The sequence below is a fragment of the Leptopilina heterotoma genome, unplaced genomic scaffold, assembly GCF_015476425.1.
Source record: "Leptopilina heterotoma isolate Lh14 unplaced genomic scaffold, ASM1547642v1 Lhet_92, whole genome shotgun sequence".
Classification (NCBI taxonomy): domain Eukaryota; kingdom Metazoa; phylum Arthropoda; class Insecta; order Hymenoptera; family Figitidae; genus Leptopilina; species Leptopilina heterotoma.
Genome location: NW_025111199.1, coordinates 1,952,523 through 1,965,439, shown reverse-complemented (window position 1 = coordinate 1,965,439; position 12,917 = coordinate 1,952,523). Strand labels below are relative to the sequence as shown.

Sequence of the window (12,917 nt, the reverse complement as noted above, 5' to 3'; positions counted from 1 at the left end):
ATTTTTAATAAAAATATTCTTAAAAAAATTAAAAATAATTTACGATAAGATTTAAAAATTTTTAAAATAAAATTTAATTTTTAACAATTTATGTATCGATCGGACAAGGCTTAAAAATTGTTAATTTAGTGCTAGTTTCTTACAAAAAATTTTGAAAAAAAAATTGATCAATACATACATTGTTAAAAGTGAAATTTTATTTTAAAAATTTTTAAATCTTATCGTAAATTATTTTTAAATTTTTTAAAAATATTTTCATTAAAAACTACGCGTAAAAACAAAACTTTTCATTATAAAAACGTCCAATTTAATCAATTTTTGACCGAGTTATAAGCATTTAAAAAAAAAATTTACGTAAAAAATGTCATTTTTCAAAAATCTGTATCTTCTGAACCGCTTTATGAAAAAATTTGAAAAAAATCAACTTGTCCCCTACAACTTTCAATAAAAAAGATTCTGATATTTTCGAATACAATACATGTTTTGTCCTTTTTTGAAAATTTTGTTTTTTTTTAACTTTTCGCCCCATGCTGGGGCGAAAAGTTAAATGGCTGGGGCAAAAAGTTAAATTCTATTTTTAGCCTACTAAAACTATTTTCTGATAGGTGTTAAGTAGTAGATAAGTTAAAGTATACGTAAACAAGTAATTTAGTTAATAAAAGATCTTTGTTTACTTAACAAAAGCTTTAGAATAGTTATAAAGTTAATAAATTGAAATTTCAAAAAAAAAATTTGGTTTATTTCACTGAACGGTTTTATTTTTTGACAGAGTACTTGCCTAATGTCAAATAAATCATTTTTAAACAAAAAAACCCAAAAAAACGAAAAATAAAAAAAAAATTTTAATAACATGTAAAAATACATTTAACTTTTCGCCCCAGGGTGCGTTTTTGGCTTTAACAACAAATATAAAAAATCTGACTAAAGATATTTAGCAAATACCTTTAGGTATCTCTTCAGGGGACCCAAATAATGAAGTGAAAAAATCGCGGTGAGAATAAATGCAAAAAATATACTTAAAAGTTGATATTTTCTTTTACGAAAAAATTTTCAAAAGTAGGGTGAAAAAAAAATTTTAATATGGACACCACAAAAATTAGCAGAATGTCACATAACTCCGGACATTTATTTAGGGTGATAACACCCTTCCATAATTAAAATTGCAATGCTCTAACTATTCCCGTTCGAAAGATAATGAATTTTAACGGTTTTGGCAGTTTAACTTTTCGCCCCAGTCTCCCCTACTAAAAGAAAAAAAATGTTTAAAAAAAATTTGAGATGCAAAAGCAAAATAATTTCCGATTTGGCGTGGAATGCCCCATATTTATCTTAAATATCAACATATAATTAGAATAACATACAGATGAACTAAAGCTGACATTTTAAAGTAACTTTTTATGAAGCTGAAACTGCCACCCACTTCTCAGCACCCACTTACTTCTGGAAATTAAATTTTAAAGTTAAATATTTTTTTGTTTAAGGGGTCGTACACATAATACGTCACGCTAACAGGGGGAGGGGGGTCAAGACATTTGTGACGACCTATAGAAAAAATGGCGCTAATGTATGGGGGAGTGTGTGACATGGGGAAGGGGGGGGTCTAAAATGGTCAAAAAATCGCGTGACGTATTATGTGTACGGTGCCTAAACCAATATCAAATTTTGAAAAATTAAGTGCGTGTGCTGATATCTAGGTGCAATTTACAGCTTCATAAAAAATATTTAATTCTAAGATTAAGTGGGTGCCAGTTTCTGCTTCATTAACTTTTTTCAGTTTTCAATTTTTTGTTATGTTATTACTTTTTTAAAAATAGTTACAAAAAACGAGGAATATCCCATTTTAAGCTTGAAATATATTTTTTTGGAAACAGAAAATATTTTTAATTAATGATTACTATATTGATAAGAAATAAGAAAATATGCGATAATTACCACTGAGACGCATAGGATCATCTGCAGCCAGGTTGCACACTTTTTACTTGCGATTACTGTAAAGTCAGTTGATATTGATTTAAAAATTATTCCATTCACATATTTTTAATATAAATACGTACCCAAAACAGTCCTTTACAAAAAGAATAACCAAAGAATTTTCCTAAGAATTTACGTTTTTACATTTATTACAATTCTCTATAATTTTACAATTTCTGAAAACTGTTGAAAGTTTCAATTTAATATGACTCATTTTCAACATTTATTTTATACATTTACTATTCAAATTTCAATTGATAATGAAGATAAAACTGGTATTTAAAGATATTTTCCAAAAATTACCTTCAACTTGAGCTAATTTAGTGATCAAACAAAGCGCAAAAACAAATTTTCCAGAAACTACCTTTTACCTCAAAAACTACCTACCAAAAATAAAAAGGCAGATTTTTTAAAAACTTTTTCCACAGGAATTTAAAGCTAATTTAGTACTCTAACATAGCATTAAAAAGAATTTTTCAAACATTTTTTTCAAATGTTTTCCGCAAGAATTTATAGCTAATTTAGTGCTTTAACAAAGCACTGAAAAGAATTTTCTAAAAACAACCTTCAACATGAAAATCTACCTATGGAAAATTTAAAAGCACTTTTTTTAATGCTATGTTAAAGCACTAAATTAGCTCTAAATTCCTGTGAAAGAGATTTTTAAAGATTATTACTTTTTAGAGTATGGTACTTGTAGCTATACTCCAAGCTGGCCGTACCATAAGTTTTTTAAAAGTTTTCGATTCGATTCATTTTTTTCGGGACATCTTTAAATTTTTTTGGGAAATTTGACATTGAGGATTATTTAAGAAATTTTTTAACTTTATCAGACTTAAATTAAAAGGGGAAAAGAGTCCACTCAATTAATTCCCTGTATTCTTTAACAGCCGCTGCGCGCGGTCCGGTAGCGGCTGTTATAGAATCCAGGGGCTCAAATATAGACGGTCGAGTATAGTAAAATTAAAAAAAAATTAAATTTCAAAATACTTCTAAACAATATGCATACAAAAGTCTCATTTTATTAATATATTATTCTAATTACAGAATTTCTTTCGACTCCAACGGTTACGCAAGCTAGGATTAAGTGATAATGAAATTCACCGACTTCCACCAGATATTCAGAACTTTGAGAACCTTGTAGAACTTGATGTTTCTAGAAATGGTAAGTACTTAAGTATGATGATATATTCTTAAATAACAATAAATATAAGGTAAAAATACTATTGTTTATACATGGAATACTTTTATAATACAAAATAAATATAAATCAAATTGATTGTGAAAATTGTCATTACACAATTATTAGCCAGTAGATTTTATAAAATTAATCGAGAATTCAAAGGGAGGCAGAAATATCTTTCAGTTATTGAAAACCGCCAGCATGAAAAGGATACACTTTGTCGCTATTTATTTTAGGAGATAATAGCATTTGTTGAAAAGAAGTGGTTTATTTTAATAAAATTTACATAATAATCTATTTATACAAGTAGCTAATTTTGAACAAAATATCAATCAAACAATTTGTATTATATATCTAAATTGTTTCCATGCTTTTTATTAAACTTTCATCGATGTCAAACTATGTATTTTTTTCTTGCATCATTTTTAACCTGAAAACATATAAGATGGTGAAAAATATTTAATTTCAATTTTTGAAGAGGTTAAAATTTTATTCTTTTCACCTATTGCATATTACTGCAAATCCATGCGACAAGTTGTTTACAATTGTAAAATATGCATGGAAAAAAATTGGCGTTGAATAATATTTAAAAATTTTGCCGAAATTTCGAAAGTTCTCAACCTTTAATTTTTCCAAATTTGATGCTCTGAGTCGAAGAAACATAGTTGAAATTCATAGTAAAAATTATAAAAATCATGGTTTTTTGCATTTATTTCAATATATATAAAGTATCCCAAAAAAGCTTTAGACTATGATTTTTATGGTTTTTACCATGAAAATATTACAAATCGATCTTCTGTTACAGTTTTTAATATTTTTCAACGCCAATTTTTTTCCACACATATTTTACAATTCTAAACAACTTCTCGCATGGTTTACGATAATATGCAGTAGGTGAAAAAAAAATTTCTAAACTCTTCAAAAATTGAAATAAAATATTTTTGACCATCTTATATGTTTTCAGGTTAAAAATGATGCAAGAAAAAAATATTACCTTGTTTAATAATTTCATTATCGAAGGGGCAAAATATGGGGTCTCCTCTTAAATTCAAAAAATTTTGGAAAATAATTGTCAAAAATGAATTCTACGGATATGAAACATCATTTCTAGAAATTATGAGACTTTCCTAAAAATAGGCCGTCACGACTTAGTGCAGATTTTTCAAGGGAATTTTAAAAAAATATGTTTGAATTTTAAAAATTATTTTTCTGTTAATAAGATTGTTTCAAATTTTTTGAACTTTTTTGGCCAATAAGTAATTCTTATTCTGTAGAAAATGACCTTCAAAATAAGCTTAAGATCATTAAAAATCTGTAAGCTCTTATTATTCTTTTCAAAATTTTATCATCTTTCAGAAAATAAAAATTTTAAAAATTTTAGTTTACACAAATTTTATGTTTTAAAATGTTTCCCATTCACCTGAAAATGGGTGGTCTCTGAATTTTGATCGGTACTGTAATGGTAGATTTGAACTTTAAATGTCTATAACTTTGCGAATTTTTTACCTAGAATGGTCTAAGAAATTTAATCAATAATAAAAAAGTGATTAAATGAAATTTAATCAGTAATAATACCCATGGAGTTATGTCCAATAGGGCTAAAAGTGGGCCTTTTTCAACGGATCTACACATGTAGAATCTTATACATACACGGAGAAAAATATAAAGTAACTTTTACTACTTTTATAGTAAAAAATTTCCGGTCAATCATTTCTGGTAATTTTAAATACTTTTGGAGTAAATTTTGCTATGTTCGAAGTACATATTTGTAATAATTAGTAAAATTTACTTCGAACGTAACAAAATTTACTCCAAAAGTAGTAAAAATTACCAGAAATGCTTTACCGGAAATTTTTTACTATAAAAGTAGTAAAAGTTACTTTATATTTTTCTCCGTGTATGAGGAATGAGTGTGACCCAAGAATTATCGAGAGTTCACTATATTATATTAATGAGACAAACTTTTTCAAGTGTGCCAATCTCAAAAGTAAAATTTGTACCATATGTTTTACGAAGGTTTTTTCTGCTCGAATAATAAGTATAATACATAATTAATATTGTGTTCTATACAACAATAGTAATTTTGTACTTGTAACATATTGTAATATGTTTTACGAATTTTTAAGAGGGTCATTTGGGGTAAATGTAAACAGAATATCTATTTTTTATCAAAAACGTGTTTTTTCGTGAAATGGTTACTTCACTTTCCTAGTAAAATTTTTTGGGGTACAAGAAAATATTAATGAGCCTGAAACGCAGAAAACTGACTGTTTACATTTACCTCAAGATTTTGAAGTTTTCCTAGGGGTAAATGTAAACACCACTGTAGTTAAGAAACAGTCAAGTTAACTCCTTTTCTATGTAATTTTACATTACCAAAAAAGTGTCTTTGTGAAATAGAACTTAATTCATTCAATTATATTTTTTTAAATTGCAGTTGAAGTTCTGTTTACATTTACCCCAAGTTTTCAAATTCTCGGGGTAAATGTAAACAGTTTATTATAGTTATTAACTAAATTGTCAAAATTCAAAAATTAAAATAAATTTTTATTATATTATCTATTAATTAGAAATGATTATAAATTTTGGTTCGAATTTTTAGTTGATTTTCATGCAAATGCGAGTCAAAATACTAAAACAGAGAAACTTACTTTGATTATTAATCTTCTTATATTAATTTAATCTTAAATATCAACTGTTTACATTTACCCCAGATGATCCCATACTGCACGTTAAAAATAGCATAACTTTTTTCTTCATAGAACATATTTGACTTTTAGATTTAGACTAATTCTATACTTTTTGATTTTGTTGTAGATATACCCGATATTCCTGAAAATATAAAAAATTTGCGCTCTTTGCAAGTGGCAGATTTCAGTAGTAATCCAATACCTAGGTATTTAATATATTTCTTAAACATTAAATACATCCAACTTAATAAACGCAGCACGTTAATTTATAAATTTTTTATCTACAGACTTCCTGCTGGATTTGTACAACTCAGAAATTTAACAGTGCTTGGGTTAAATGACATGTCATTGTCTGATTTACCTTCTGATTTCGGAAGGTAAAATATTTTTTTGTTTCGCATTTCAATGAAAACTTTATATATTGCTTTAACCCTGTTTATAAAATATTTTCTTTGTTTTTTAAACTGTTTTAGTCTCGACAACCTACAGTCTTTGGAACTACGGGAAAATTTGCTCAAGTCCTTACCGGAATCACTTTCTCAGCTTACTAAGTTAGAGAGATTAGATCTTGGTGATAACGACATTGAAGAACTGGTAAGTTTCAAACAAATTCTATTCACAGCTGTTTAAAATTGCCAAGTCATAAATAATTTCTATATCAAAATATTTTTTATAGTTTTAAAGTTTATAAATATTTAAAATAGATGTTCGTTTTACTGAATCTATAATGTATTATCAATTTTTATCTGAATATTAATTGACAATAATGAAACTCTTACTTTGGACTTTTTGGAGAAAACGCAAACGGAAATTAATAAATAGTTTGAGTTTTCGTTGATATATTTGTTTTTTGACACGGCGTTGACACATTGGGTCAATTTGACCGAAACTCTATTACGCCATTTAATAACCCTTCAGTGTGAACTTTTGAAATAAAATTAATAACTATACTTTACTGAAGGCGTTAAAATTTCCACCCTAATAAGTCAAATTTCTGTATATGGAATTTGCTCGAATGAGAATATTACATATTTCGTTATTAATGTAAACAAAATTATATGATTTTCGTACATTAAATTTATAAATTTGACAATTTATTGTAAATTAATTGCAGCCAGCGCATATTGGAAAATTACCAGAACTTCAGGAATTATGGTTGGATCATAATCAATTGCAACATTTACCTTCTGAAATTGGTGAACTAAAAACTCTAGTGTGCTTAGATGTTTCGGAAAATAGACTTGAGGATTTACCTGAAGAAATTAGTGGCTTGGAGTCACTAACAGATCTTCATTTATCTCAAAATGTTATTGAAAAATTACCTGATGGGTTAGGTGAATTAAAACACCTAACTATTCTGAAAATTGATCAAAATAGATTATCGGTATTAAATTCGAACATTGGAAGGTAAAAATTATTAAACAATTACATATTTAATTTCAAAAAACGATAAAAATTTGCAAAATTTAATTATATTTTTTGTTTTTAATTTCAGGTGTAAACACTTGCAAGAATTAATACTTACCGAGAACTTTTTATTGACATTGCCACTATCTATAGGAAATCTTGTAAATTTAAATAATCTTAATGTGGACAGAAATAGTCTTCAGTCAGTTCCTCGTGAAATTGGTAATTTATATTTTTAAATTTTTACATTGACGTTTAATTTTATTAAAGAAGTATCATGGAGACATTTTCCTCTTATTTTGCAGGAAATTTAAAAAAACTTGGAGTTTTATCCCTAAGAGATAATAAGTTACAGTTCCTTCCAAGTGAAGTTGGTCAGTGTGTTGCCCTTCATGTATTAGATGTATCCGGAAACAGGTTTGTTTTATATTCGTATATTTATAGTAATATTAAACTTCCATCAGTCATCTTATAGATATGATCCCAGATCATCAAACATTGTTTTCTATTTAATATTAATATTTTTTTACTCGTCTACTAAAACCTACTATTTACAACTTTTTTTACAATTCGCTCCAATTTTGATACTTTTTTTTATTTGCGACACTAAAAGCTATTTTTTCTTTTTCATTTAAAATTTGCATTACTTTAAATCTGCTATTAGTTAAAATAAAAATTATTCTACAAAATTTTAGCGAAATTCTTGTTAGAAACAATTCAAAAAATTTTAATAAAATGATTTGAAACAATTTACTTATTTTCAAAAATTTAAGAAATGTGTTCACGAGAATTCCAATTATTTTCACAAATACTAAAAATCTTTTCCGAAATTCAATTATTTTTCATATCTACTATTTTAATAAAATTTCTCAAAATATTCAATTATTTAAAAAAAAATTTTTAATAACATTCTTCGCAAAAATTCATTTAATATCATGAATAATAAAATTTTCAAAGGATTCAATTTTAAGAGTAATAATCTTTACTTATTCTATCAATTATTTATTTTTGTATTTAAGTAATTGAATTCTAATAGAACTTTCTAATAAGAATTGATTTAAAAATGAATTTTAAAAAGCTGTTATACTCAAGTTATTTAAAAATTTAATTCCCGTGGAAAAATAAATAAGAATAAGTATTTAAATATTTATTTGACAAAAATTATTCAACTACGAATAATTTAATTCAGAAATCATTCTATTTCTGACAAGAATGAATTTTTAATATTATTTAATTATTTCAAAAGTTTTAACGCATTTATCTTGATAAATATAACAAAATTCTTTACAGAAATTCAATTATTTTAAGGAAATTTAATAAAATTCTTTGGAAAATTCAATTATTTCCATAAATAACAATATTCATAAAAAAAATTCGATTATTTTAACGAATATCTCGTCAAGAATTCAATTATCTTTACAAATAGCAAAATTTTTCGCCTAAAATTCAATTGTTTTAAAAAATTTAAATAAAATTCTTTGCAAAATTTCAATTATAGTTTTTCGCAATTCAATAATTTTCAATATTTACTATTTTCATAAAATTTATCAAAAGATTTAATTATTAAAAAAATTTTAATATACAATTCTATTAAAACATTCAATTCTTTTCATAGATAATAAAATTTCATTTATAGGAATATTCAATTACTTTTATCGCAGAATTTCAAATATTTTTAATACAATTTTAAATAAATTCCTCGAAAAATGCAATTATTCTTAAAAATTTTATTAAAACTTGACGAAAGAATTGAATTTTAAGAAACATTCAATTATTTAATTTAATAAAATAATAAAATTCATTGCAATAATTCAAATATTTTCATAAATAAGTTTTTAATTCGTCACAGAAAATGAATTATTTTCAAAATTTTTTATGTAATTCTGCAAAAGAATTCAATTATCTTGATAAACAACAAAATTTTTCTCATAAAATCAATTATTTTAAGGAATTTTAATAAAATTCTTTTCCAAAACTCAATTATTCTGATAAATATCAAAATTCATCACAAGAATTCAATATTCTTTTGAAAATTAATAAAATACTTTGTAGAAATTAAATTATTTTTAACATTTTTTTTTAAATACTCATCAAGAATTAAGTTATCTTTATAAATAGATAGCGCAATTCTTCTCAAGTATTAAATTATTGTCAAAAACTTTAATAAAATTCTTGACAAAATTTCAATTATTTAAACAAAATTTAATAAAATTCTTCGCATGAATTCAATAATTTTTATAAATTATTATTTAAATTCTTCTCAGGAGTTTTATTATTTTTAAAAATTTTAATAAAATTCTTCATAAAAATTAAATTTCAAGAAACATTCAATTATTGAATAAATTATTTATTTTTGCAATTAAATAATTGAATTTTCGTAAAATTTTTCAATAAAAATTGATTTAAAAATAAATTTTGGTTAAAATTTTAAATAATAATTGAATAGGTATTATAAACATTATAGCATGAATTTTCAGAAATAATTGAATTTTGAAAAGGTTTCAAATTTAAATCTTTGAAAATCTAAATTTTTCGTACTAACAATTCTGTAGAATTAATTTTTTTTGAAAACGTTTAATTCTGTTTGGAAATCAGGAAAAGTCCGGGAAGAACAAAGTTAAATTTTTGTTGCAATCCTGTTTAATTAATTTTAATTAAATTTTTTTTAATATAGTTAAAATTTCGTTTGAGGAGCAGTAAATTGTCGGACGATTTTGCACTTATTAAGTTTTGTATTAGAATTATTTATAATTAAAGAAACAATATTAATTTTCAGATTGCAGTATTTACCGTATTCGCTAATTAATCTTAATCTCAAAGCGGTTTGGTTGAGCGAAAATCAGGCCCAACCGATGTTGACGTTTCAGACTGACATAGACGAAGATTCGAAGCAAGAGGTTCTTACTTGTTTTCTTTTACCTCAGCTAGATTGTCAAATAGATGCACATCATGGTAAGAAAATATTCATGTTCCTTCATTGCCACTTTTCAAAGTCGTTCATTACACTAGAAAATGTTTTTAATTTATATTTTTCCATTTTATAATAAAATTGTCCAATTATAGTCATAGAGAGTACATTTTAATATCAACAAGCAGCAATACTAAACAACCATTAAAAATGTATTGCAAATTTCTTACAGATAATGTAAAGCTGGGCATTTTATCAGGAATGAAGGATAAAGTGTCCAGAAATGAAATGAGAGAAATTAATAGTAGTGATGATGAAGGTTGGCAAGAAAAAGAGACGTCAAGGACTCATTCCGTTAAATTCACTGATGAGCTACCAGATAGCGATAAAGAGGTGAGAATGTATTTTTTAGAAGATCATCAAAAAAATCTTAGACTGAATCTAAGCTTAGAGAAATATGTGTTTAATTTTTTATTTTCCTAGGCGACAGCCCAACTTTACAATATAATTATTTATTTTGATTTTGATGGTATAAAATTTGTCACTTAAATATGTTTTTTATATTGCAGACGCCTTTCGTTCGACAGAATACTCCCCATCCGAAGGAGTTGAAGGCAAAAGCTCATAAGTTGTTCAGTAAAGGAAGAAATGACAGTTATTCTGCTTCCACGGATGAACAGGTATCTTTTTACTTTAATAACAAATAGCCCAATACGCGCACTTTATTAGCCTATTTTTCACTAAATTGAATCCCTGTTAAATTTTCCGAATAACCTGGCTAAAAATCGAAAAAATCCATTGCACACATTATTTTGATTAATTCTAAACAATAGATTGTGATAAAACTTTATATAAATAAACATTTGATTCAACAGGACGTCTCACAAACATTTGGACTGGATAAGATAGCAAATGAGTCCTCAGACTTGCTGACTGATGGTTCTGAACCTAATACACAGTTATCAAATCAAGATGTTCCCCAAACCGATTTCAATCCACCTTTATCACAGATTGCAAATACGGATGTTAATAAATCCTTGAGTATTAATTCTGAAATTCTTCAGCAACCTTTAGACAATCCATCAAGCGAGGTAATTTTTTATATTGTTATTATTATTATTATGTCTTTTAAAAGTTAATGATAAAAGTAAGTAGTTTATATTGTTCTAAAAATTAACTATACAAGGTAATTCAATCTGTATTTGCTTTTTTCTATTCTCTGTGTGATTAACTAAAAGAATTAATATTGATAAGACTTCAGAAATATCACAATCAGTTTTTAGATTAACTTGAAATTTGATGAAATTGTAGTAATAGATAAAAAAAATCATTGTGCCCAAGAATTTTTGAAAATTTTCAAAATTGTAAAAGTTATATCACATTGGAGTCATTTTCTATAAAGAAAGTTACTCGAAATTAAAATTTATTGGATATGCTCAAAACTTTAAAATTAAAGTTTATATAAGTAATATATTATTATTATAAAAAATATATAATATATTATATCTTGGTCGCTGATTACAATTATCTGAATTCAGATTCTAAAAACCAAAATGGCGGATCCGAAATGTCGGACCAAATATTTTAATGGACGAAGGAAGTTTGACATTTAAATTTTATATTTCTTGTTCTTCACATTCGACCCATTTTACATTTCAGAAAATAAATGCTTAAGAAAACAGCCATCCCGAAAACCCCGGGTAACCGATTTCAAGAGATTCCAATTGTTTTTTAAACTTGTCCGCCCTATTGGATTCGCCATTTTGAATTTTTGAAAACTAAGGTATTTTTTAGCATGCCATTCGATAGAGCGACTCTTGAGACATAAAAAATGTGTATTGATAATTTTTTCTTATTGCTTTGAGATATTGAAATATGACCTTAAACTTTGTTTACATATTTTTAACATTCCGTCCTTAATGAGTTAAGGCAGTGAAAAAAATATTAAATTTACAGTACCGTCCGCAATTGTCAGTCCACCCATTTTTAAAGGAATGACAAAAATTTTTTAACATAAAATTCATGAAAACTAAAATTTTTTTTGGTTTATATTTTGAAAGACGATAAAATTTTGAAAAGAATAAGACCTTACAGAAGTCATTTGGCCAAAATTTGTAGAAGATATTCCTAAAAATCGTCATTTTCAATGTTTTACAAAAATTTAAATAACTTCTAAAATAATAAACGCTTTTTAATAACCTTAGGCTTATTTTAAAGGTCTTTTTCTACGGAATAAGAATTACTTATAGGCATTAACCTGTCATTTTTAACTTGGAATAAGCATGACGTCAAAATTAGACAAAAAAATTGGAAAAATTTGAAATCAATTTTTTGTACTAAAAACTATTCTAGAACATATATAAAACATGATATGGTGTAGATTTTTCAAGAAAATTTAATAAAAATATATGTTTGAATTTCAAAAATTATTTTTCTTTTAATAATATTATTTCAAATTTTTTGAATTTTTTTGTCCAACTTTGACGTCATGCTTATTACAAGTTAAAAATTACAGGTTAATGCCTATAAGTAATTCTTATTCTGTAGAAAATGGTCTTTAAAATAAGCCTAAGATTATTAAAAAGCGTTCATTATTTTAGAAGTTATTCAAATTTTTGTAAAACATTGAAAATGACGATTTTTAAGAATATCTTCTACAAATTTTGGCCAAATGACTTCTGTAAGGTCTTATTCTTTTCAAAATTTTATCGTCTTTCAAAATATAAACCAAAAAAAATTTTACTTTTCATGAATTTTA

The 12,917-nt window shown here is 25.4% G+C and overlaps 1 protein-coding gene across 4 annotated transcripts in view; it reads left to right on the top strand.

Annotated features, from left to right (window-relative positions):
• The window catches only part of LOC122511961 (protein lap4), a 60,251-nt gene that overhangs the window by 4,700 nt on the left and 42,634 nt on the right, over positions 1-12,917 (top strand). For all 4 annotated transcript variants that reach the window (XM_043627539.1, XM_043627541.1, XM_043627540.1 and 1 more), the window contains exons 2-12: positions 3,019-3,136; positions 5,972-6,050; positions 6,132-6,221; positions 6,318-6,438; positions 6,959-7,251; positions 7,340-7,473; positions 7,557-7,668; positions 10,028-10,203; positions 10,392-10,552; positions 10,729-10,839; positions 11,035-11,250. In XM_043627539.1, coding sequence (XP_043483474.1) covers positions 3,019-3,136; positions 5,972-6,050; positions 6,132-6,221; positions 6,318-6,438; positions 6,959-7,251; positions 7,340-7,473; positions 7,557-7,668; positions 10,028-10,203; positions 10,392-10,552; positions 10,729-10,839; positions 11,035-11,250 — 1,611 coding nt within the window. The remainder of the gene's footprint in view (positions 1-3,018; positions 3,137-5,971; positions 6,051-6,131; positions 6,222-6,317; positions 6,439-6,958; positions 7,252-7,339; positions 7,474-7,556; positions 7,669-10,027; positions 10,204-10,391; positions 10,553-10,728; positions 10,840-11,034; positions 11,251-12,917) is intronic.